This window comes from Coffea arabica, chromosome 2c (assembly GCF_036785885.1).
Source record: "Coffea arabica cultivar ET-39 chromosome 2c, Coffea Arabica ET-39 HiFi, whole genome shotgun sequence".
Lineage (NCBI taxonomy): Eukaryota > Viridiplantae > Streptophyta > Magnoliopsida > Gentianales > Rubiaceae > Coffea > Coffea arabica.
In genome coordinates, this window is record NC_092312.1 from 73,792,878 (window position 1) to 73,818,562 (window position 25,685).

The 25,685-nt window shown below is 36.8% G+C and overlaps 3 protein-coding genes across 7 annotated transcripts; all 3 read right to left on the minus strand.

The window, feature by feature from the left end:
- Nucleotides 1–3,620: 3,620 nt before the first annotated feature.
- LOC113727708 (65-kDa microtubule-associated protein 3-like) lies at nucleotides 3,621–9,060 on the minus strand. Of its 4 annotated transcripts, none has more exons than XM_027252016.2 (13): nucleotides 8,817–9,060; nucleotides 7,991–8,038; nucleotides 7,624–7,830; nucleotides 7,285–7,527; nucleotides 6,772–6,981; nucleotides 6,536–6,691; nucleotides 6,266–6,425; nucleotides 5,874–6,025; nucleotides 5,716–5,803; nucleotides 5,272–5,345; nucleotides 5,018–5,092; nucleotides 4,641–4,911; nucleotides 3,621–4,395 (listed from the first exon to the last, which is right to left on the minus strand). In XM_027252016.2, exons 2-13 carry the CDS (start codon nucleotides 8,027–8,029, stop codon nucleotides 3,959–3,961), a joined length of 2,112 nt encoding a protein of 703 aa, XP_027107817.2. In that variant the 5' UTR covers nucleotides 8,030–8,038; nucleotides 8,817–9,060; the 3' UTR covers nucleotides 3,621–3,958. The 4 variants fall into 4 exon arrangements, with proteins under 4 accessions (XP_027107817.2, XP_027107814.2, XP_027107815.2 ...); XM_027252013.2 differs by having other exon boundaries at nucleotides 7,991–8,054; XM_027252014.2 differs by having other exon boundaries at nucleotides 8,803–9,060.
- A 6,341-nt stretch (nucleotides 9,061–15,401) lies between these two features.
- Nucleotides 15,402–17,878, minus strand: LOC113727705 (uncharacterized). Its single transcript, XM_027252010.2, has one exon. It carries the CDS (start codon nucleotides 17,701–17,703, stop codon nucleotides 15,661–15,663), a length of 2,043 nt encoding a protein of 680 aa, XP_027107811.2. The 5' UTR covers nucleotides 17,704–17,878; the 3' UTR covers nucleotides 15,402–15,660.
- Nucleotides 17,879–21,290: 3,412 nt separating this feature from the next.
- LOC113727707 (LOB domain-containing protein 19-like) lies at nucleotides 21,291–24,121 on the minus strand. 2 transcript variants are annotated; one of them, XM_027252012.2, is made up of 2 exons: nucleotides 23,642–24,121; nucleotides 21,291–21,744 (listed from the first exon to the last, which is right to left on the minus strand). In XM_027252012.2, exons 1-2 carry the CDS (start codon nucleotides 23,930–23,932, stop codon nucleotides 21,445–21,447), a joined length of 591 nt encoding a protein of 196 aa, XP_027107813.2. In that variant the 5' UTR covers nucleotides 23,933–24,121; the 3' UTR covers nucleotides 21,291–21,444. The 2 variants fall into 2 exon arrangements, with proteins under 2 accessions (XP_027107813.2, XP_027107812.2); XM_027252011.2 differs by having other exon boundaries at nucleotides 21,291–21,759.
- Between the last annotated feature and the right edge of the window lie 1,564 nt (nucleotides 24,122–25,685).

Below are 25,685 nucleotides of genomic sequence, written 5' to 3' on the forward strand. Positions count from 1 at the left end.
AAATGAAAAGGATTAAAAGGGCATGAAATTACTAGGAAAGGGAAAAGTTGTCACAAAGATAATAATAATAAATTGCTAAATTGCTAAAACCGAAAAAAATGAAATTTGATTAAGAAGAAAGTTCAAGTCCGGGCGAGAAAAATGAAATTAAAATGTTGAAATGATATTTTTTTAAGAGGTGATTAAGTAATTTTATTGAGATTAATTTAATGGGATTTGTGAAGGAAAAAAAAAAAGGTAAAGTCTCTTTTGAAAATTTAATCTGATCATTTTCTATATAGAGCTATAAAGTAATACTATGTGTTTTGTGGGGACGTATAGTGGGGTGGTTACAGTGGTCAACCTTTTTCCTCACCGCTGACCTGCTTTTTGTCTTTTTCAGAGTGTACATGTACCAAACTTGTTGCAATGCCCTTTTGTGAGAGGTTTTTTCACTAATTTGAGAAGCTAAGCTAGCCCCTTTGGATTGTTATTTTTTAGGTTTTCAAAGAAAAAGTATTGTAATGATTCAACGTGTGTGTGTGTTTCGTAGATAAAAATGACGGTTGAAAAATACGTTCTTCGTTCAATTATAACTATAGTATAATGAGTGCGTTTAATAAGATTTTTTTTGGTAGATAAGATCGTACAATTTACAATTATATGATCCGTTTGAAAAACGTAAAAATTTTAAAAGGAAAAAAAATGACAATCCAACTAGCAAGACTATTATTGGGTAATTTAGGTAGTGTGGTTATGGTTCATTAAATGGCTTGAAAAAAATATCAAAAACATTTCTAATTAGTAGTTATCAACGGGCTTTATTGATTAATATCGAAAGAGTCCAATTATTATCCCATTCCAAGAAAATTTTTCACTCACCGTTTTATTTGCTGCTCTTTTAAAATTTCAATGAACGACCAAGCAAAGCTTTACATATATCTTGTTTTTTTTTTCTCATTATTGTTTTCAAAATTTCCTTAACACCTATTCTTTCTTCTTCTTCTTTTTTTTTTACACTAAAAATATGACCTTTTATTTTTGAATTGAGGGATTACAGTTACACAGCATCCTGTGGAAAGGGCAAAAAAATTGCAAATTACAATCTAGTTAGTAGATGTAAATGTAATGGCATTGTGGAAATATTTTTCATCTTTGGAAAGCAAAATTGTCCCACGTGGTATCCATGCAGGTGCAATGGGACTTCTACCACCCACCCCCTGTCCCCAACAAAAATCCATGGAAAGCAATTTCAGGTGCACCCGCAAATGTGTGTGTTTAGCAGTTTATTCTACTTTATACATACACACAGAGTGTCCTGCAGCCCGCTGAAGTCCGAGGCGCGGCCCCCGAAGGGAGTTCGTTCGATGGGGCATGAAAGGGACAGGTCAAACACTCTCTTTTTCTTGTTTATAATTATATATTACGTACCATTTTCATTGTTTTTCATGGCTATTGTTTAGAATTTTTTTAATATATATATATATATATATGTACATATATATTATAACAATTTGATGTACGTCAAATAAAATAATAACGATGTCTCTGAGATTCCGCTCCAAAGGGAGTTCATTCAATAGCGAATGAAAGGGACATGTCAAACACCTGGTTTTTCTTGTTTATAATTATATCGTGTACTATTGCCTTTATTTAGAGTTTTTTGTTTTAAAAAAATATTACAACGATTTAATGTATATAAAATAAAATAGTAACAAAAAAATGTATTTAAAAAGAAACTGCAATGGGAAGCCATTCTTTATCTGAATTTTTTTTTTCTTTTTGTTATAAAGATAACATTTTTATAATCTAATCTATCTCATTTTATATAGAGGGAAAGCTAAAGAGACTGTATAAGAGACTAGTAGACAAACAAAATCAATTAGATCAAAAGAGTGTTGTGATACCGTTTTTTGAATTTTTTTCATTATAAATGGTGTTTGATTCACTGATCTACCCTATCGTCCAAAGAGAAATTGCCTTGTTTGAATTGCTGTTTTCTGTTGAAAAATTACGTCGTTTTTCGTAATCACATTTTTCTATTATCTTTTTTTCTTACATACATCAAATCACTGCAGTAAAAGCTCGGTGATTTCCGGTAATCAAGAATCACACTTCATTCGAAGGCCAGTTCCCGGTGGGGGCCAACTGCTCAGTACTGGCAACTATTATTGATTCACGCTGAATTAATTAATTCAGCCATGTACTGGTTTTGATCCTTAGTCAAACTCCAAACTGGAAAGTACCCGTCTATGGACCCATCCTTAAAGAAGCGTCTGACAGCGCGATCCCCACGCAATCGTCACTTTCTTATATAATCTTTGGCTCCCATAATTTAAGTTTTTTTTTTTTTTTTTTGAGAAAACTACCAGTAATATTTTTAAGCTTTATTCCACAGAATAAGAAAATGATTGTTCATGGTTTTTTTTTTTTTTTTTTTTTGTGGAGCAAGCCAAACCAAAAAATTTTTTAAAAATGAACTAAAAGTATTGGAAGATTAGTAGTGCTATTTCGTTTTCCAGATGTCTTTGCAACTACGAGTACAGCCTAAAGTGTTAGAGTCCATAGTTCTATTAAAAGTGTTAATAAGATTTAAGTGACATGTAAGATTAAATCCACTCTATTTTGCCCGAAAGTCTTCTGACTGCATTAGCCTGTGATTATAAATATGTTACAGAATTTTACTTAGCATTTGATACTTGGGTACAGTAGTCTTTTGGGTTATTAGTCACCATCAAAATATTAAAATCTTGGTGGGAGTGGGAAGTCAAGGATTCAATCTTTGTCTCCCACCGTATAATTGTCACTTAATTGTGACTGTCATTTCAAATGTCTTCCTTCGACGGGATTCTCTGTCAGCTTCCTCTCTCTCTGACCTTTCCATAAATTAGACTAGAGTTCAAATGCCTTCCTTCGACGGGATTCTCTGTCAGCTTCCTCTCTCTCTCTGACCTTTCCATAAATTAGACTAGAGTAAATTTTACAAATGTTATATAGTTATAAAATATTAAAATGTATATAACACTTTTACTTTTGTAATAAAATGTATATTTTGGATCCTCTGTTAAAGTGGACACGTTGGTTATATTATTGGATTTAGAGCTGCCATTATCATCAAAAACCTAACTTCAAATCTAAGGAACCTTTAGCTTGACTTTGAGAACAAAATTAACAATCCTAAGGTGGTTAAGCTTAACCTTGACTTGAGATATGTGTCCGAAGTTTAATTAGTCATCTTATCTTTAGACTACAGTCCTGCGATCCTATCTAATGTTTAGACTAATAGTCTAATACAAGCGAAGGATCCTGACCAACATTTTAAGCGTCCTAGTCCTGACTCCAGTTATAAATACTTGGTTCTATTTGCATGAACATACCCTGTTGTCCAGCTTTATTTTATCCTCAAAAAAAATAAACAAAACCAGTTTCATATTATCCAGCTTGTCTTTCTATAGAACCAAAAAGAAAAACTAAAATACACCTTAAAGGTTTCAAATTAGAATTGGGGTCTCGCTTGTGCTATGGTGATCAGACAAGAATGCCTCAATCTAGTTATAGACAATCAAAGGCTACTTAAAAGTGTACAACTCAAAGCATGTGTCAATCCTGTCAAAAGTTGCGAAAAACATGAATGTAAAATATTGCCATTCTAACAGAGGGATGTTGTTTCTCTTTCAAACTGCAAAAGTTCCACATCTTGTCATGCTGAATCACACATGTCAAGTAGACTATCTACACCAGGAAGCAAGCAAGGGGATGAATGCAGTTTTTATACAGGTGACTATCTAATTGAGAAGAGCTAAAGATTAACCCTTAATCCAAGCCTAAAATTAATGGCCGGTGAGAAACTGAAGTTTAACTTCATGGAATCCAGCAAAAAACAATTGCCTTCACCACTGAACAGCACGGACACTCAGAAGATACCATCAGAAGGCTAGAACAAAAGGTTCCAAATATTCAATTCCAGTAGTTCATATGACTAATATTGACCTTGAATGTCACATTGAGACTTTGGAAGGATAAAGCCAGCTCTTCTCTCTTCAAAAGAATATTCTATGCCTCCATTACCAGGAGGAACACAAGGTGTAGCAGGGGTCATGGCCATGCGCATGGTACTGGATACTGTTGAAGGAGTCAATGGCATTGGAATCGGCATACATTTTGGGGTCTCATTCCCTTCAAAAGCAGGAATCCTCTTATTTGGCGTTACCATGTCAGCTTTGTTGCTGGGAAGTGTATCCACTAATTCTTGGTTTCTATTCTTCTCGTCTTGAAGATTAGCATAGTTGGCATTGGATGAAAATGAAGAATATAGAGGGGAAAGGGGCTTTCTTATCGATCTAAGTTCAGTTTGACGTTGATCTGATCCATAAGAGGAAGGCTTCTTTGATTGGACCCCAGAAATGTGTCTCTTACCTACAGCAATGACAAAAACAACGAGACATAGCTAGACAGACAGACTCTTGTAAATATTTATTGAAATAGGAGATGGAGAACGTGTCAAAGGTTAACATAAAACTACTTGCTGATTTCACAATAGCTACAAACTAATTTCACAAAACGTCTCATAAGTCTCAAAGAGTGTCAAGGAATACTGGTAATATCAATTGAGATAGGCAAAGGAGTAGTAGTAAATTGGGAACAAGTTTTGAAGAAAGTACCTGAAGATAAGATTGTACCTCCATGAGGCTGAAAGTTTTGCAAAACATGCAGCTTTGAAGTGTTACTCTTGTTAGAAAACTGAGAAGTGTGGACTGCTTTTTCTGGATAAGAATTTTGAAGCATCATTCCCCCAACAGAAAATCTCTTATTACTTGAACCACCACCAGCTGAAGTCCCAAAAATCTTCCTACTACTTTTTGTTGGACTTGGTTTTGATCCAAAAAGTGCTTCCTTCTCTACCATCAACTGTCCTTGGAGCTTCTTCTGGTCCTGGAATACAGAATATATAAGCTCTATCAACACTAAAGAACCCTTTTTTAGGCACGTAACTCAAAAATGATGCAAAAGCATTGTTTAGCAATAAGAGATTGTATACCCTCTGTCTTTGACGCTCTTGTTCCTTCTCCTCCTTTAAGATGCGATATTGATCAAGCATAGAAAGAAGGCTAACCTGGATAAAAACCAAAAAGAATAAAAGACCGAGAATCACAATTCAACATGGCATACTAATGGCAAGAAAAGTGTTAGATATTGAAGCTGATGATAGGTCAAAAGCCTAAATGAGATGGCTAATCAAACTGATCAGCTGGTCTGTATAAATATGATTTGAATTGTGATATAGGTGTTTACCCCGTCATACAAAAATTCAACTCCTCTCTGTTTCTCCCATGCTTTAGCCTTTGACGTCAATACTTCAATCATTGCTGCTCCAAAACCAACCATATGGATATGGAACATGGAAATATATTAGACAACAGGTAAAGAGCAAATATCACAGTTCCAAGTATCTACAAAGATGTGAATTGGTAACAAAATCTGCTTTACCATAACAGTGTAATAAATTATGCTTTATTTCTGCAGAAAAGATCCCACAAGATCCTAATAGTAATCTTTGCATTCTAGACAGAGCTAATCTCAGGGATACAACTTCAATGTAGATATTAAAATTTGTATTACAAAACACCAAAAAAAAGGGTAACGAATTGACATGATTAGACTTCTCAAACACCTAAAGGATCATGATACTGTTGATAATCTTTAGATTGAAAGCTACTCAGAGAAAGGATAGTATACCAGGAATTTTGTTAACCAGACCTCGAGCTTTCTCAGCACGCTTCAGAATAAGATGTGCACCTCTTCCAGCATTATAACGATTATCATCCTGTAAACAAAGGCTTTAGTAAAAGAACCCAGAAGGAAATTTCAATATAAATATAAAGATAATGTCCAACCCTGTTATACTCTTCCAGCCAGCGCTCCTCTTCACAAGCAACAAGCCACTTCTCAACCTTTTCAAGTATTTCTTTCCGACTAAAGGCTTCCTCTTTAATCTTAGAAATCTGAACCTCAATTTGCTCTAGTAGATAAGAAGGATCAATTGCCCCTGAAAGATTGCAATTAATATTACTGAGAGAAAATAATATGATATCCATCAATAGTAATGAGAAAAACAAGTTTAGTAACAACCATAGAAAGAAAATGAGAAGAAACTAAACAAGCATATAGCGGTAGCAGTAAAGGATTTAAATGTAAGGCTGTCTTTTCCTTGGGAGTCAAAGACCCCATGAATGTTAAAATATGTTTTGCACTTCAGAATACGTAAAACATACTCCAAGAATGTTACCAGATTCTATCGTCTCAATGGAAAAATCTATTGAGTTATGATCTTCCACGACCATGTGAGCACCCCTGCATATTTCCTCTAGCTGCAACCTCTTTTTGAAGAGAACCTCCTTAATTTTGCTTGATTTCATCTGTTGCAGCCTTAACACTTCTGCTTCAGCCTGCAAGCAAAAAATGCAATTATGAACCACCTAGAAAGCTTTGTAGTTCAAACCAATGGAACATGCACACTGACAGGAATTCCGACTTTAGAGGAAGTCTGAATACATACATATTCTAGGAAATCCAGGGAGAGAGTGTTAGGCTGAGTTATTTCATTTACTGAAGCAGCTATGTTGCATGTGACATTCTGGAACCTTTGATGTTCCTCAACTGGTGTATCCATCAAACACCAGAGCTCCACCATGGTTGCGGCAAGATCTTGAAGCTGTGAAAACATACACATTCAACAGGAAACGCACAACCATTTTGCACATTGCACATAGGTCAAGACTAAGAATAACAGACCTTTTGCACCCTTTGTATCTTGAGGTCTTTCAGTCTCCTGATTGCGATAGACAATCTCTCAATTGTTTGCACGCTAATGCTTCTTACACTAGAAGAATCATCCAGTGTGGGATGAATTTCACTGACAGTGAGTTTAAAATCCAAACCAAGAACCAAGCACAGTGAATTGAGTGTATTCAAATGGTCAAGCACCTGCTTCAGACGGTTACTCTGCATATGAGTTGATGGCATTCATTAATAAAGAAATAATCTCGAATGACATAGGTGTCATTGAAATCATTATGCATTGTTAAAGTTGACTAATCCCTCAAAAAATAATATTCAATAACTTCAACATCCAAACTATTTTCAGGTTCATGCTTCCAAAATTAAGATTTTCAAACTTGTCCTCTCACTTTCATTCTTATAACACCACATATTAATATAAACAAGTAAAGTCAACTTTGATGATAGTACAACAATAATCAAGAAACAAGAAATCAAGTCAGACTACCAAATGCCAAACTATCAAACCTTCTCTTTTTCTAGAGCAAGCAACTGAGTTTTCAGATCTTCTAGTCTTTTCAATGACAGATCACTATCATCAACGATGGTCATGGACAGAGTTTCTTCAGAAGATACTGACAGCTCCTTTGAGATATTATCTATTTGCTCCACAACTTCTATAAAGTGATTCTTTCTCTCCATTTTTCTCTTCCGCATCTGTTCCAGTTCAGAAGTGACAGCCTGAAGTTCCACCTTTAGACTTCCAGAAGTCTATCCAACATGCAGGTTTAAAAAATCAGAATTACCCCTGCTACATGGTGAAATTCTCCTAAACACGAAACAGAGTTTCATTTCCTGGGATCTTACCTGCCTGACATGCATTGGGCGTTCTCCTAGTGCTGCATAGATGAATGCAAGCTCAGAGTCAGAGTCAGCTACTGCTTGTTGCAGCTGAGCTCGGCATTGGCTTGCTTGGTCCACTTTTCTCCTATACGCCTGCAGACACTCTTGTTCGAGTTCAAAAATCATTTTGTCCCTTTCCGTCTCAGGTTCTCCAACTTCGTCCCATATTTTCTGATTCCATAATACAAGGCAAAAAATTCAACTTGAAGGAAAAAAGCAAGATTCATATATTTTAAATGAATGTACGATTAAATGAGAATTTTATAATCGCAGATTAACAGTAAACATGTTCTTCTATGAGCCAAAGAAAGGACATCCTGTTTGCGCATACCTGCAGCTCAGAGAGTAGAGAACCACAAGTTGTTTCCATCTGCAAAGCCTGATCGTGAAAATGGCTATACACGATGCAATGGCAATTGCTATATTAGGGGAAAGGATTGAACAGAAAAGGAAAGGCATGAGAAACAATAAACAGGGGACAAATAAACACATGCAATCCCAAGTATCATGATAATGCTAATTCTCAATGAATTTATCTGTTCATGACAATGCTCTCTAATACCGCATGGTAGATCCATTCCGAACATTGATTTAGAAGGAAATAGATAATGCACAGTACAAAAATCGACCCACAGGTTCCTTTTGGCCTTCTGGTTACCAATTAAATCAACAATCTTTTCTTCATCAAGTGACGCAAAGCATCAACGTAGCCACCAATTCCCGAAGTAAAACAGAAAAGAAGAACAAGGCCGAAAGACACATGCGTAGAGTTTACAATACCAACTGAAAAGAACCAGTGAAAAGCATAAAACTTGTTAGTTCTCATTTTCTTACATTCACAAAATTAACGAGGAACTACCTCGAAAACATATGAAATTACCGTCCAATGCAACCCTAAATATCAAGTGCGCTCACGTTCCAGCAGCGAAAGGAATCAGAATCCAAAACCTATAAGCGTTTGTTCTTCTTCCTTTACTCCTAGAAAACAACAAGTTACCAAAAACAAGGTTGTTCTCTCTGTTCTTACACCAATGTCGACGATGACGACGAATCTTCGTTTCCACGGTTTCTTAGCATGCAATCAAAGAGAAAAAAAAAAAACAGAGCACCAGTAATTGAGATTAAAAATGAAATAGGAAAAACCTGAGAGTGATAACCTTGAAATGATCGACCGAGTAGCGAAGTTGAAGGTTATTGCCGCCGGAGAGATTAATTTTCCGGGGAAGAGTAAAATCTGTACTGGAAAATGAGACAATATCCTGTATGGTACTAGTAGTATTAAAACAGAGTTACTATATCCATCTATCTAAATTATGGAGGATTAGTATGTGATGAATGGAGAATCTGTAACGCATATTAGTAGTACTATTTATGACCTTTTTTCAAAAGCAAAAAAAAAAAAAAAAAAAAATTTTGAAATGAAAGGCGTAATGATGAGTTTATGAGCGTCTACTTTAGAGTTTAGAGCGGGGGAGGGGAGGGGAGGGGCGGAGCGAGGCGCGAGGGAGGGAAGGAGGGAAGGGAGTTTAATATTTTTTTAATTTTTGAGAGAGGGAAAAGAAGGAAAGGAAAAGGCAAAAGGCGTCAACGGGGAAGAAGCGCTGGAGAGCGTTTTTATTTATTATATATATATTTATTTTTTTTTATTTTTTTTTTAGTTTTTGGTGCCTTTGGTTTTCTTTTCTGTTTCAGTGCTCCCTTCCTGTTTGGAAGGAGATGGGTCCCAAGTTTTTGAATTTCAAAAAAGATTTTATTCTTCATGCCTTGTGTCTACTCTCCTCTTTTTAAGATATTGATTTCTTTCCTCGTTTTTTTTTTCTTTCCTTTCGATGAACTTAAATTACTTTTTTATCCTTTTTTTTCTTTGGATAAAAAGCACTTTTTTTTTTCTCTTTTCTTTTTTGGGTTCAATCAACCTTAAATGAGTTCTTGTCGAGCAGAAACATGATATTGAAAAATATCAAACTTAAGCACTTTTTTTTGTTATTTTAAACAATTTTGTTCAACATAATCCACTATGGAATTTGACAAGTAGTACACCATGAGATATGGTAGCTCTACAGCCTCCTCAACCAAGTTTTGAATGACTTCGACTCAATGTTATGTATAAGTAAAATTTAGGTCTAGATAACCGTTTAAAGAGTGCAGTTTCATATTTTACTAACCATTTGTCGCTTAGTGGCCGAATATTGTTTGGACTGTCAACTTCTTTTCCAAAAATTTTTACATTTTTCAGTCACTTTTTTTTTCCTCACATGCATTAAATCATTTTTTTTTAACAAAAACTCCAAAAAAATAACGATCCAAACAAGCAATTGTCTTGATCACATTTCCTCTCAAACATGGTCATTTCGTTGTCTATTTATGCAGTATATTCATAAAGAAATACATTTTCATTCATGAAATCGTTCCAAACCTAAATATTGTTCTTTTTTTTTATTTCTTTTAGAACCGTGGCCCCATTTGGCAAATGAATTTTTTAAATATTTGTCTAAAATTTCATTGTACCTTATTGTAAAAATTGAAGGAAAAATTTTAAAGTGTGTAAAATTTTAAATATTTGAAGTGTATAATTTAAAATTTTTAAAAATTTTTTTAAGATTATTGTAATTAAAGTTGTTAAAAAAACTTATATATAGCAGACAAACTTGGTCAATGACTTGCTTGCCAAAAGGGCAGCATAATTCCGTGCTTTCTCCTATGTGAGTGTTGAAAAAGGGAGGTAAATTTGATTTTGGAATCCCCGAAATACAACGGTAATTGTGTTAATGAGCCTGTTGGAAGCTTTGACGTTCCATTTTGCAGAGAATGCGCCTTCTCGACAAGCCTGTAAATGAGCGCTACTGAAAGAATTACGTGAACTTTACACGCTTTCGAAGTGGGAGGAGAACGTACTTCTCTGAAGCCAGCGATCAAGAACCCACGCTACCTTCCGGCCAGGTAGCCAACTAGACATTATGAGGTTTCTTTCAGCGTCATCTGGGTTCTTCATCGGTCATACTGACAATAAACAACAAAGACAGGTTATGTGATTACCTAAACACCCGTGCTTCCGGGATCAATCTCAATTGATAAACCTAGATAAAGCAAATGATAGGGTAAGCACGTTGTCTCCTTTCACAATCTGCTGCTGCCTATTGTTCAAAGATTAATCATGCTGACAAAACAGCTTAGCAGAACTAACAACAGTTAAGCAGGAAGAAAGGTGTGCATCCTGCACTTTCCAGTTCCATTCACCAGCCAAATCAAATTCTTATTAACATTTCCTTGTTGGATGATGTGGATGCACCCTATGATGGGCAGAGCAATTACTCGGCATTAGCAACATTCAAGCATCAAAATGCGGAAGAACTGCCGTAGGTAGGCCATGGCTGCTAGTAATAATATAGCCCAGACGGGACAGTGCAGCCTTCAGGACCTTTTTATTCATTTTTTTTTTCACAGGGCTTACTATTTTTATCACAGCTCCGATTGCCAATCCCATCTTTACATATCAAGAGTTATATGCAGACAAGAACAAGGCATCCTTTGAAATTGATGGAGGAGATGATCAAAAAGCAGCCAGTTGCAGCCTGCAATTAGTAGACTAACAGCGGAGAGCCCCACCTTTTACTGTTTCACTACCACAAGTGTCCTGCTCCAAGAATATCAAAACTACACCAGTGAAAGCTAATATGTCTTGATACAGGAAACAATGACTCAGACACGCATAACCATCACATGCTCATGTGCAAGGCTTGAAGGATGCCATGCGTGGAGGTAAAAATGCTTATGAGAACCTATAAAAGAGGCAAACCAGAACACACTGGCAATGGTGCGTGCTGTGTTCCTTTGTCTTCAGGTATCAGAAGATTGATGCATCTGCAACTTAATATCGGTTGTACTTCACCCAAAAAATGAAAGGCAGCTGTATGGAACATTTGAATAAAATCAAATAGAAAGTTTAAAATATTGCAATAGTTTAGCTCAACCTGGGAAAAAAGAACAAAAGATAGATTTAAAACCAATAATCATTAGTCAAAGACAAACCCAATGAGTTTGAACTATACTTCAGAAAATGCGACAATACATAGGCCCAGTTCAGAGTCAGTGTAGCAGCATGGCAAGAAGCATGCAAACGAAGTGCATAATCTTAAATGGCCACAGTTCACCCATTTGAACCAAATGCTGAGATCAGAAATCTAGAACACTACCAACAACCAGGTCCGATATGTGCAAAGTGGATATACATGGTTTGTCAATTTTTCCCATGGAGAGGTGTGCATTTAGGGTTCACAAAATATAGGTACTGTGAGCTTAAAAATAAATCCTGAATTTTTCCCCAATAAAATATTAAAAATCACAGACCCACAGTCACCATCTTCGTCATTTGGATTCCTGCATGTGTTTTGGAGTATGAAAGCTACACACAGATATAGGAATTCAGACTTTAATGCACCCCCAGCATCTTGTGGCCAACAAAAAAAAGAGGGGGGGGGGGGGGGGGGGGAGAGAGACAGAGAGAGAGAGAAGTGAATAAACAGAAATTTTTTCAACAAAAGCAGCTTTCTCCTGGGACCCGCCTTACCTTTGGTACTCTGTATAGGTAATACTTGATCCCCGAAAAGGGTCAAGGGATAGGCTTGATGCCAGATCTGCTCTTACAGCTGACTCAGCAGTTGAAGAAGGTTGTAGTTTTACTAGCTGTTCTCTCTTTCCCGTGCTCTCTAGACGCTTTAATCTGTGATAATTTACTAAAGTGTGTCAGGTGCTATCTACGAACAAAGCACCTAACTTCTTTCAGCTGTTGCATGGTATTTTCCAGTCAAAGCATTCCCCCAAGTACAAATGCCACAGTGAAACTTCAGAAACATGACCTGGCAACAAACTGTAGAGTCTCCAAACTGAACATTGTCGCTGCACGTTAACAACCAGGATATAGAGCCAAGTGAAATATGTTAATAAAAGCCTCAAAACATGGTGGAACAGCAAGGAGACTAAACACAGATAAGCAGAGACAAGTGAAAGCAACTAAGAATGAATATTTGCAATTTCAGAAACCAAAAGGAGAAAAGAGAACCAGTTGAACATACTAATATAACACAGAATAAACGAGCCAAACTTAAAGATAAAAAATGAAACACAAACATTTCTGAAGGGACCAAAAACCAGATCCAAACCCTTGCTTAAGCAAAAGTGTATAAAGATAAGGAAAAGAATAGACAGTGGAATATAAAGGAACACGTTGTACCTTACAACTTAAAAAAAAAAAAAGTGCCACAACCTCAGTAACAATCTCCGAGTAAACCAAGCAACAGAAAAGGTCAAACATGCAACACTGCACTAAACTATGCAACTTAATTGACATCTACAAAAACAGAAGAAAACATACAACAATGAATGACATAATGAGAAGTATAAGCCTGGGAGTCTGGTATAATGAATTCTTCCCCTAACATCATAGTGGCATTTCAAGGGAGAAAGTTTAGGAAGACACTCACCATAAAATTTGACCATGTGCAACTAAACATACTTAATATTTGATCTAATAATCATAACAGTCATTAGGGTGATGATCAACATCACGTCAATGCTGAAGAAAAAGTCAACGAATGATTTGATTGGCTCTTACCCAGAGCTTGCAATTTGCTGATAGGCAACTGATGGATTTCTTGCCATTCTTGTCCATTTTATACCCACTCTGCATAGCACCCTCATGTTGCAGTCCTCACAACACATCGTGCTGTCTAATATTGACCAGGACAGGAAATCTGTTTGTGACCTGCTTCCAGAACATGGAGCCGTTCCCATATGATGTAACAAGCCCGAAAGACAGAATTTATAGCTGTCAAACAACTGATCTAACAAGGCCAATGAAAGAATTTTCCATTTAGTTTCTTTAGACTTCACTAGTCATAAGCAGATGCACGTGCTACAAGGTTTAGGCACCGCTAGAAGTAGTGATCAACAGCATCCTAAATAATCAGATACACATCATGCACCAGAAATCATACTTGCAGCATTTGTTAATCACTTAGTGAGCCAGAACATCCCAGAGCCCGCATCTTCACAAAACTTTCTAGACAAGACCTTCTATAGTGCATTCTTGATCCTTGTGTTGCACAGACTTCATCTGAACACCTTTGCCAGACTTAAGGTTACAAGCATGCTTGCTCAAGAAAAAATAGACATGGGGTCAACACAAAGAAAGTAACGCAATGGTATTAAGGACATTTTGTTTACCAGGAGGAGGAAAACCAACAAAGGACTTCTTTTTTTGGCTACATCTTAATAAATTAGCAAAGAAGTAAAAATGTGCTAGTAAAGCACTTGCAACACAAATAGGACTGCTCCCCAATCCATACTGCAGAAAGCCATCAAAAGCATAAGAAATTCTGATTCTCAAAACAATGGGTAGGCTTAACATTTGCAGTTGTGACAACAGCATAATAATACATTTTTTATGTAGCCAGTCTAGCATTAATGCTATGAGCAGGATGAGATACTAAAGTTACACAATCTGCAGCATTGATCATTTCCCAAGATGCCTCATGAGTATATGGTGCAGCACATAGTGTGACCCTGAATTTGTTTTGAATTCTCTCACATTATAGTGTTTAAATGCTTACTGTAGTTGCATACGCACAAAGGTCAAACAGATCCAAGTACATTTCTGTTTTTGGAATATTCAAATAAATGTGCCATTGTGTAGCAGGATAAATGAAGAACAAGGAATACATAGGTTTTTTGATGAGCAGTTAACAGGAAGAACATCCGCTCTAACAATTCCGTCACTGTCCACCAAAACAACCGGATATGTTTCAAAAAGTAGGCATACCATGTACAAAAAGTTCCCGCTGTTCTTTATCTCTAAATATGCGGTGTCCTAACCATCCAATTGTTCCCCGTCATCCATCGAGCCTGCCCTGAATAATCCCCCTTTTTCCGGATCTATCTGGTGTCCGCCATTCTTTATCTCTAAATATTTGGTGTCCTAACCTCTTCCTCATAATCTATGGGTAGATTACACTAACCTCTCACTTAATGCATAAATGTATAATCCTTCACATTAGTTTATAAAGTTACCATTAAAACTCCACCATTACTATTTTGTATTGCACAATAAACAAGTTTACCACTCTGTCCCTCAAACATGATATTCATTTCCAAATTTTAAACTTAATTTATTAAGAAAGCATGAATTGAGCTGCTGATACATTACTTTTTCTTTGCAAGTGGACAAGGTGAAATAATTTAGATGAGTGTAAATATGAAAACCATGACAAATGAAAGAAAAATTACGAAACAAAGGCAAAATGGTCGCCTTTAGGACTCTATAAGTAACAGTTATAGAAACACAACAATAACTAATAGTCATCTGTGCTTCGATTGTATTCTGGCATCCCCACCAAAACCCTAAACCGCCTCATAATTCAGTCCTTAGCAAAAAGGTAAAACGACTTCCATAAGTATTAGTGTATCAGCAATTTAGGTGCTGATATACCATGTCTTACTGAGCAACATAATAACATTATCTGTAAGAGAAACATATAAAGAAACATTCACAACAGAAATAAAACAACAATTACTGGTAACAGAAGGACCAACACACATGTACCTACTAGTTTGTGCATGCATGTACACGTGTATCAAAGAACAATAACGCCATTGGAAAGCACCGACAAAAAAAAAAAAAAAAAAAGCATCAGTAATGAACCCATGAAGTCCTCAAACACTTAAAAGACTCCATAACAAGAGAAGTATAAGAGAAACTGAGTTTTAGATTTGAAATCTCCGCAAAAGAACTTAAAGCCAAGTTAAGAAGAGTCATTAAAGGTATGTGCAAAGAAGCCTAATGGCTATACTTTACAGAATTACATGAAGCACAGACCCAGAAGGCTGTGAGAAGCTTCAATCTTCAGTCTACACAACTATACAACCCACTTCCAAGGATGAGAGATGGATGAATGGCACCCGAAAACTCAAATAAGTTGGGAGTAAGTTTCACCAGATGAATAAATTCTACACAATCCCCCCAGGCCTGAATTCTCCATCGCCACAATCTGCACCAGAGTCCAAGCCACAAGGGGAGTCAAACCACTTCGGATTTTCAGGATAGAAGTTGTCTACCTGTAAAGCAAGACCTACATCCGGATCTATAGTCTCATCATGCCTTAAGGGCTTAGTCAGCTTGGAATCCCCGCAGTCAAGGATACTCTTCTCGTCAAACTCACCTGGATTCAACCATTTTTCCGCTTTACAAGTTTCACTGAGCAGATCCTTCTCAGTCCTACAGTCAGTCCTCATTGGATCCCAAGGAACAACATCACCAAGGGTTCTCCCAAAGCTGTCCTCATCGTCATCAAGTAGATCCACATCCTTGCCATCCCCATAGAGCCTCTGGTGGTGATGTTCAGTCCACTCGGCCAAATCATTCTCTCCCACCAGCACACCATCTGAATCATGTTTGTCTGAAAGCAAATCTAGTGATTTAGGGCCATAGTCCCCAACATTTCTAAGCTTGTGCACAATATCAAACAAATCACGAGATACAGAAGACAATAATTCAGCTGGTAATTTCCCAATTTTTGCCTCAAGCAACCCAACCTCGTTTCTTAATTCCTGCGCCTGCTGAAAAACAGCTTGCTGCAGATCACCATCATCCTTGCCCAAAAAACCAAAAGTCTCATTCTCTGCTTCCTCACCCATCCCGTACACTGCATCCTGATCCATCATAACTCCCCCTTTATGCCCCACAACACGATGCATAATCCTCGCGTTCCCATCAAGTGGGCCAGGCTCGTGTCCAGAATGCTTTGCATACAACTTAAATACAGCCGTTCCCTCTTCCTCATAAACAAATGTCTTATCCTTCTCATTGTAATTTGAAATTGGCACGATGGCCCTTATCCGAAACCCACATCCACAACGCTTAGACGCATACGGCTCTCGCTTCAAGATCCTGGATTTCTTTGATGATGCTGGCTCACCAGCCCTATGACATGCGTAATCTTTCACCTCTGCCATAAATGGCTTATACCTTATATATTTCTGTCTTATACACAACACAACTTTATGTTTAGCGGCTAACTGTTGCAGCCGAGCGGGTACTTCCTTAGCTGGTACCTCAAATGACTCTGTATACTCAAATCTACGCCTTTTATTACGCGGTGCGCACCCTGATGACTCATCCGAGCAGATGGGGCATGCAGAAACACACGTCCTAATATAACTCTCAGGAATTCCATAAAACTTAGCACCTACAGTCCAGGTTTGTTTAATTCGGTCTACAGTTTCCTTTAACCCTAGGTGTTTAAAATCCGCATCGCAGTGAAAGTTCATAACAATGTCCTGCCACTGATCAACATGGGAAACGAATTGATTCGAATTATTCTTGAAGCAGAGAAATTCATTACCGTTGGTAGGATTGACATGAATATTGAGCTTGTCCTGAATCCTCTTCCACGCAGTGAGGTACGCCGTGTCCTCATTCCGGTCCTTCCAGACCGACCGCCAGCTGGAAAGCACAGGAACTGGCGTAGCGGCGCGGATCTCCTCGGGCGTAGCTGGGCGGCCTTCGCGGAGACATTGCAGCATCAAAGCATGAGACTCCTTGTTGAAAGTGTAGAATTGGGAGGAAATATGAGGCTCGGGGCTAATGTACGTCGCCGGCGGGGCATGATGATCACGACTATGGTTATGGTTATGATGATTCACCTTTCCGACGCCGTTGGTATTGCTGCCACTAGGGTTATTAGGGTTAGGGTTTGGAGAAAGGGGCGGAGGTGGAGTGGGTAAATTAGGGTTAAGGGAAGGTTGAATTTGGGGAATTTCGGCGTCGGATGAGTTCTGGCTGATGTCATCCTCGTCGTCCTCGCGGAAGAGACCCATTTCAAAGTGAAAAGCTTCATCGTCGGGTTGTTCGCCGTCGAATACCGATACCGACGGCTGAGATTGGCCATGATGATGGTGGTGATGATCTACTATAATATGATGCGGGGGCCCCAAGTGACTGTGGTGGTGGTGATGGTTGAAGATTTCATCTTCCACTTTGCTTGGATTCATGTCAGGACAGCAAATCGTCAGCAGCAGAAGCAGAAAGTTGAAGAATCAGCAGCAGCAGCAGCAGCAGCAGAAGTAGGATGAGGAGAAATTTTTACACTTTACCGTGTGAGTGCGCGTTTTTCTTTTTTCTTTTTTTTTTTAATTTCGAATTTTTTTGGCAAGCGATTTTCGGACAGGGGGAAGTTCAAACTTCCAGCTCAACTCGATTTGAGAATTCTTTTTTACTTTTCTCTAATTTTTCGTTGGAATTACTTACAGTAACTTTTTTATGTCCGGGGGACGGGGGATTGACCTGACAAGAAGCAATTTCACGAGGGAAAGTGGAGAGGTGCAACCGTGCAAGTGTTTTGACTCGTGTCCTACACGCACTCTTGTCTTGTATTGCAATTTTGGATAGGGGATTATTTTAAAAAAAAAAAAATTTACTGTAATACTTTTTTGATATAATATATGTAAAATAAAAAATATATTTATGATACAAATAGGTAAATTTGTATAAGTAATTTGCTATCCAAACACACTTACGTCCCATGGCATTAAATTTGAAATTTTTTATTTTATGATTTTTTTTCTTTTTACTAAGTATTAATGCGAAATTAAGTGTCAAGTCATTAGAAGATTTTTCCTAAATTTGATTTTCTAATAAATCTCTTCAAAAAAAATTTTTCTAACCAAAACTTCTCTACTAGTTTTCTGTTCCTGTGAGGAGTCTTCTCTCTAATTTCTTTTAATATATGTGAATAAGGTTTTTCATAAGATTTTTTAATGACTGATGTTTCTCTTCTAGGGTTGCTTGGTGTGAGCTTTCTTCCCTATATTTTTGTAGTGAGAGTTTTCTTCTATTTTAAAGATTTCTAGTGAGAGTTTTAGATAGTTTTTTTCATTATTCTTTTATTAGATCTAAATTTTTTTAAATTTTAATTATTAGATTTTGAAGTTTTTTGATCTATTCAATAGATCTCATCATAATATCTGGATTTCAAGTAGTTAATATGTAGATCCATCGATTAAAAACATGCACGGATATTCGTGTTGGCAATTAAAAACATTCAAAGATGTTCGTGAGGTCACTGTTATTTTATCTTATTTTTTTAAATTTTTTGGAACCTTGCAGTATAACTTTTATATGAATGTATAGTATCTATTTTTCAAATATATTCTTTACATCTGTGTATGTTTGATGATATAAACTCTATCATTAGTATAGATTTTAATGACATTATGATGTTTTATTAAAAAAAAAATTCTATGTCAAATAATTAATTAAACCATATCTTTAATGCTACACAATCTATTGGATTGATTGCAATGAGCTTTAGGGGATGCCAAAAACCTTCAAATTGACATGATACATCATAATATTAAATGTGAATGGATTAAATTGATTGGTTTGAATATAAAAAGAATGAAGGATTTTATTTTATAAAATATCATAATTTCATTAAAATCTGTACTAATGCAGAAATTACATTATCAAACATACATAGATATCAAAGAACAAATATGAAGAAATGATACTTAGATACGAAGAACAATTAAAATTACATTATAAATCTTCAAATTTAAAAAATGAGATAAAGATAACTCTACGAACATGTGTGCATGCTTTCAATCATTAGATATGCTGATTAAATACTTTAAGTCCAAATATTATGATAAGATCTATCGAATAGATATAAGAAATTTCAGATCTGATAATCAAAATTTAAAAAAACTCTGATCTAATAAAAGAAAAATGAAAAAATTATCAAAAACTATCACTAGGAATTCCTAGGAGAGAATAAAACTCTCATTAAAAAAATTTAAGAGAGAAAAAAACTCTCACTAGACAACACTAAGAGAGAAGAAATTTTCGCTAGAAAATTTTAGAAAAGATTTTATTTATACAGATTTAAAAAAAAAACTATATAGAGGGCTCCTTCCGTGGAAAAGTATCAAAAAAAAAATCTAATCTTTCTCTCATGGGAGAGTTGAAGGGAGTTTTAATTAGAGAATTTTTTTCTAGAGAGAAGGACGAGGGAGAAGAAATAACAGTGGGAAAATAACCTACAGAGCTAATTAGAATAGATTATAGTGGTTGTTGGTGCAATGGGAGAAGGAAAGATTTTAAATGAATGGAATCAAGATAAATTCATTTCAAATCCACACTAATCTAATTACCTTGTCTGGATAACAACGAGAATTTCTTATTGACAAAAAGATTGGAACAAAAAGTGAAGAACATGAGAAGTTTAGGGGTTAAATGATGAATACTCTATTTTTCTTATTCTCGTCTAACGTATGCTGCTTCTGTTCGGATTTCCAGCGCAGTAGTTCTCGTTCTAGTCGACGATACCCAGCCACTCTTTTGCACATTCTCACATTAAAACTCTTAAACACCACGCTTGCACAATCCTTATATCACTCTCTTTAATACCCAAAAAAAAAAAAAAAAAATTTCTGTTAATGATCTTTACCTTGTGTTAGTGATTTCCCTCCCAAGTGAAAGGGTACACAAAGAAATCTTGCTTACGTCTCTGAAACTCATTTTAACTGATGTCGTAGTTGGAGCTTCCAATAGTTTTTTTTTTTTTTTTTCTGGGATCAAGGAATTGAAGATTTGTTTTATTCCAGTAGTTTATCGCGTGGGTGATTGACACTTGCATGTCCTCCTTCGGTATATTATTTCATTCTATACATTTTTTTCTGGAAGCGAGGATGGTTATTCCGGCTCGGGTATCCCGAGGCCTCGCCCAGTAATACCTCGTGAATCACCATCTCGGCGGTTACCAGTTGAGGTGACGTCCACCTCTTTACCGTCTCGGCTAACATCCTTAGCCGAGGTGATACCAGGGCATCCGACAGTTGTGAAGAGGTGAGATGTGACATCTGACACCTCTGACGCCTCCGACGCCGGACAGAAAGCTGCTCTGACACGTCGTTTGAACCTGACGAATGTCCCATCACGTCCTTTCATAGAGATCAGTCAAGTCCATCAGATGCACTGACCATATTAGATCTTTAGGGACCCGTGCTGGCAGTCCCTCTCTCCTATCCGTCTTCTATAAATACTCAACACCTCTACTGAAAATAGGGGATGACCAATTTTCTGGTAAAGCATACTCGTCTTCTCTACTCTTATATTACTCTTTCACTACCGAGCTGACTTGAGCTTCGGAGTTATACCGGGGGATTCAGCCCCTCTCACAACCTAAGCAGGTGATCTCGTCCAAGAGAGCTGCCCAAGATAAGAACACTTATCCAGTTAGTGCAACCCACTTCAGCAGGACTAAAATCACCTCCTCAGGAAGCAAATGTCATAACTGTTTGAAAAATAATTGCACTCTAATGCTACACAAAAAAGTCTCTTACATATTGAAGTGACAAGTGAATTAGTACATTAGCCGAGACAATTTAGCCACAAAGAGAGGAGGGCGGGTGGGGGAGATAAAATTAGAAATATCCATGCATTGTTTGCCGTTTTGGGAGTGTGTACAAACAGCAAATTGACATAATTCTTGAACCATTATAGCATTAATAGAAAATTTGGTCCAGCAAAAATACTTGATGGGAAGGGAATTCCCTTTCATTTTTGCTGTCCGAAAGAATTCAAAACTGGACGAGGCTGATGTTGATATTTGCAGTTTCAAACACAGTTTTTTAAGGTTCAGAAATGCCTTCCGGTTACATTTAAATTACATACAAAAAACTGCTTGAAACTCAACCCCAAAACAACAAAAACGTTGCAAGTCTGTTGGAATTTCAAGGGGAGGTACAAGGCTTGAATTTGACTTCAGGCAAGTATCTAGAAACAAAACCCTGAGCAAATGCATGAAGGTCGTCTCCACCTCCCAAGTCCCGATCATTTACTGGGTTGGAAAAGCCCTCCATATCCATGGAAGTTTGCTCCGATGGCAATGGAGGTTCAAGATTGTGGATTGAGGATGCATTGGCAGTACAAGATTGGAAATTGCCCGGCGAGGGACCCTGAGCTGGTGGAGGCAGCATCGAAGGTAGCCGCTGCTGTGTGGAAAGTCGGGCTTGAGCACAAGCCAACTCCGCCTGCAGATTCACAACCTATACATAACATGCAACAATGCAGATCCAAATTATCAGCTTTCCCAGGCTTATGATACAAACATGTCATTTGATGAACTTTGCTTAGGTAGAAAGAACCACATGCAACAACAACTTTTTTTTTTTTGTCATAACGGCAACTTGTATTTATAAAGACGGTCATTGCATCAACAGTTGTACTGAACAAATGCCCAAAAAAGCTAAAAATAATTAACAAGTAAAAGAAATGATTAATAATTAATAAGATGCTTGATGTGACTACGAATTTGATATGTCATATCGGACACTAAAAATAATTTTTTGGCCCACTTTTTGAAGAATAATCAAGGGCTTGAGTTGAATTTGGCATATAAAAGGTCAATCATCATACTAATTAATATCTAGTCGATAAGAATTTTGCAGCAATTAGATTTTTTTTCCTTTTTTAATTAAGTATAAGTGTATATAGGTTGATAAATTTGTGATGTTTGTCTTCAAAGAAGTATGAAAATTTTCTAGGACACACTTCATATAGCTTCCAAATAACAAACTCTCAAAACTATAGAGGAACCGTATATTTCCTCCCTAGACATAGTGCTTCATCTGTGATCTAATCAATTGGTGGAGGAACCTTGGCATATTACAACAAGACTGGATATGAAATGTCCCAACTCTCAACCCTCTAGCATCAGCTTGGAGGGTAATTAATCCTGTCAAATAAGTGAAACTTTTATCTTGTTTTCTCAATGAGTCCATCCTAGGCTAGGCTCCTGTGGTGTATCGTGGAGTCAACTATAAGTGGTATTGCCATCTTACCTAATTAAAGCCACGAGCAGTCCTAATTTCATCTGCAAATCCGGACACCACTGAATATTATAGTAGTGTATTCAACCATTCTAGAAAAGGAATACAGATCGACTTGCAACTTTCTCTTCTCTTCTCTAGATATAAATTCATCAAGATGCTACTATAGGACAGGATGCAAGAAAGTTACCTATTCTGCAAGTAGTATAATTTGCTTCGGACTAGAAATGTCTTGGAAATCACCATGCTCAATTGTTGGATGTCAATCAAAGACGACATTATGCATTAGTTGGCCAATAATGTATGGTTTGTAGTATATATTTTACTTGAAGTTAAAGATAACTACTCGAAAGAGTGCAGGAAAGTCAAAACATCCGACAATTGTATATTTCTCGAGCTGCAAATTGCAGTTTAGTTTGGCCACTCCGGCAAGCAAGAGAAATGGAACTCACAAATCCACAGGTATCCCTATCACTAGTCGACCATCCCCACTCCCCCTTGGGGACCCCAATAAAATACTCCCATCTTTTTCTAGAGTCCTCTCAATGAATTGAAGTTGCAGTTCAAACTAGTTAACGTGACTTTGATTGAACATGAGAAGAATTATTATAACAAAGAAAGAAAGAAAGACAGACAGAAAGAGGAAATGAGCTCAATACCCTGGCTAAGTAGATTATCACAAATGGAGAAAATTAAAGTAACATGACAACTAACAAGAGGAAGCTTTCTTAATGAAACAAATCATGTTTAACTACTAAACATAAACGAGTATGAAATTCTCAACAATCAGATCCATAGTAACATCACCCATGATTAAAATCTTAAGCATTTCCAGTGTTCTTCGATTTCACAATCCCAAAGTCAAACAGCTATGAACTTAGTGGCCTCATCATGGCTAAAAATAGAAAATCTACAAGAAAACTAGTGACCACATTCACCATCGAATCATAGTTCCCATAAAACTAGTTTATATACTTAAAGGAAGAAAAAAGCGAAGAAAAGAAGAAAGAAACAGGACTCCTCCATATATGGCAGGGATGGAGGTAGATAATTAGATAAGAAAATTAAGTTCGAAGTGAGATGGATAAGGAATATATACCTGCTGTTGAAGAGTAAATAAGTGGCCAACACAGCCATAGACAGGGTCTCTAATCCTAGCCAAAGCCTCATAACAAAGTGTAACCACGGCATCCAGACGCTTATGAGCCGGAACTCTCAGCAGCATCTTGGAAGCGTTGCTAGCTCCGAACACTTTGTGGACTGCAGCAAAGTGAGCTGTACCTTGTTCCGGGTCAAAATAGGGTGCAAATATGCATCCCTTTAAGCATTTTCGCCTGAGAAACTTGCAGGCACCACAAGGACCACTTCCATTATGCCCGGTACCACTCATCTTTCTTTCTCTCCAGTCCCGCCTGATACAACTAATTTTCTTTCTTCTGTGGGGTCTTCAAAGTTGCACAAGGGGGAAAGAACAAAAGATTTGGAGAGAGAGAAGAAGAGCTTTGTAGCAAAAGAAAAGAGGGTTTTCTGTCTCTGTTTGAGGCTCATAATAGTTTCCTAGAAAAAAAAATTATTGTGAAGCTTTTGGTGCTGGGTCAGTTCACGGACCCGGACCATTTTATAATGCGTATCTAACTAAATAATGAAAATTAATTTATCTCCACGTAGAGTAATTATCAACAAGGGTATTCTTAGATTTTAACGAAATTTTTTTATTTGCTAATTATGTGTTACACGTGACTAATGAGTTATTATGCGTAACCGACAATGAAATGCCCGCTGTCACGCTTTATTTCAGGTCACAAGTTCGAGTCATCAATTACTTTAATGATTACGCGTAACTGATGTGTCGTCTAAAAGAATTAAAATTAAGAGATTTTTAGAGTTTTAAATTTTAATTGCTTATATATATATGTCTATATATTTCTATTTTAGAAAACAAATATTGAGTATATAATAAATTTTAATCATGGAAACCATAATATACTATATAGCTTCATCTATTGTTTAACACTACAATTACTTAGGTAAATTTCACTTTAGACTCTTAAAATATAAATGTGCCTTTTCAATTTTAGACACTTGAGTTCCTAATTATTAAAGTATGACACGTGTCATAGTTCATCAGTACAATCACCGATGGAGTTGCCAAAAATAATGGACTAATTGGCAAGTGATGTTGAAAGCATGACAAAATATTCCTTCTGTTTTGATAATTTCATCAATGATCATTATGAAATGATATGGATATCATACTTTTGAAGGTAAAGTATCGAATATTAAAGTTTAAGAATCAAAATGAAAGTGCAAATGAAATTTATGCTGATCACCTTGTACTAGGGATGGCAATGAGGCGGGGTTCCTTCCCCCATCCCCCGCCCCATTTCCCTGGCGGTCCCTCGCGCTTCCCCGCGAGAAAAGAAATCAACTTATCATAAAATGTTCATTTACAATAATTCACTGAATTTTTTATTAGGTTACACTTGATTGCCCCTCTATATATATCTGACTTTTTAGTTACCAACCCCATCTCCTGACCGAAATATATCATTTGAAGTTATTTCAGCATTATACATATATCCATGGCTATCTTTTTTTTTTTTTTTTGTAATACTAAAATCTTAAACCTTTTAATTGCCGTAAAACGAGTATTAGTACATAAGATGCCAGAGATTCATATCCAAAACCACAGCATAGCTTTACAACAACATAGAGCTTTTCCCATTAAGTAATAGCATTCACAGGTCTCTTGAACTAATTAGCTAAAGATGATCCCCACCATAATAAGTTATATCCATGGCTATCTAAAAGGATTGAACAATTTAGAAATTTATGCACACAAAAGCCTAGTACATGAAGGAAAAAAAAAAAATCAAAAGCAAGCCTATATGAAAAGCAAAACTCTCTTCGTATGTCCAAGCATTTTTGAGAACTAACAGGAGAGAGGAAGAATTTCCAAACACTAACTAAAAATACCTTGAACAGTTAGAGGTTTTGTTACTTTTGTGTATTTATATATATATTTTTTATGCGGGGGACGGGGCGGGTGTATGTTGCCCCATCCCCCGCCCCGTTTTAAGGCGGGGGTAAATATTTTGCCCCCGCCCCATCCCCCGCATTTACCCCTGCCCTGCCCCGCCCCA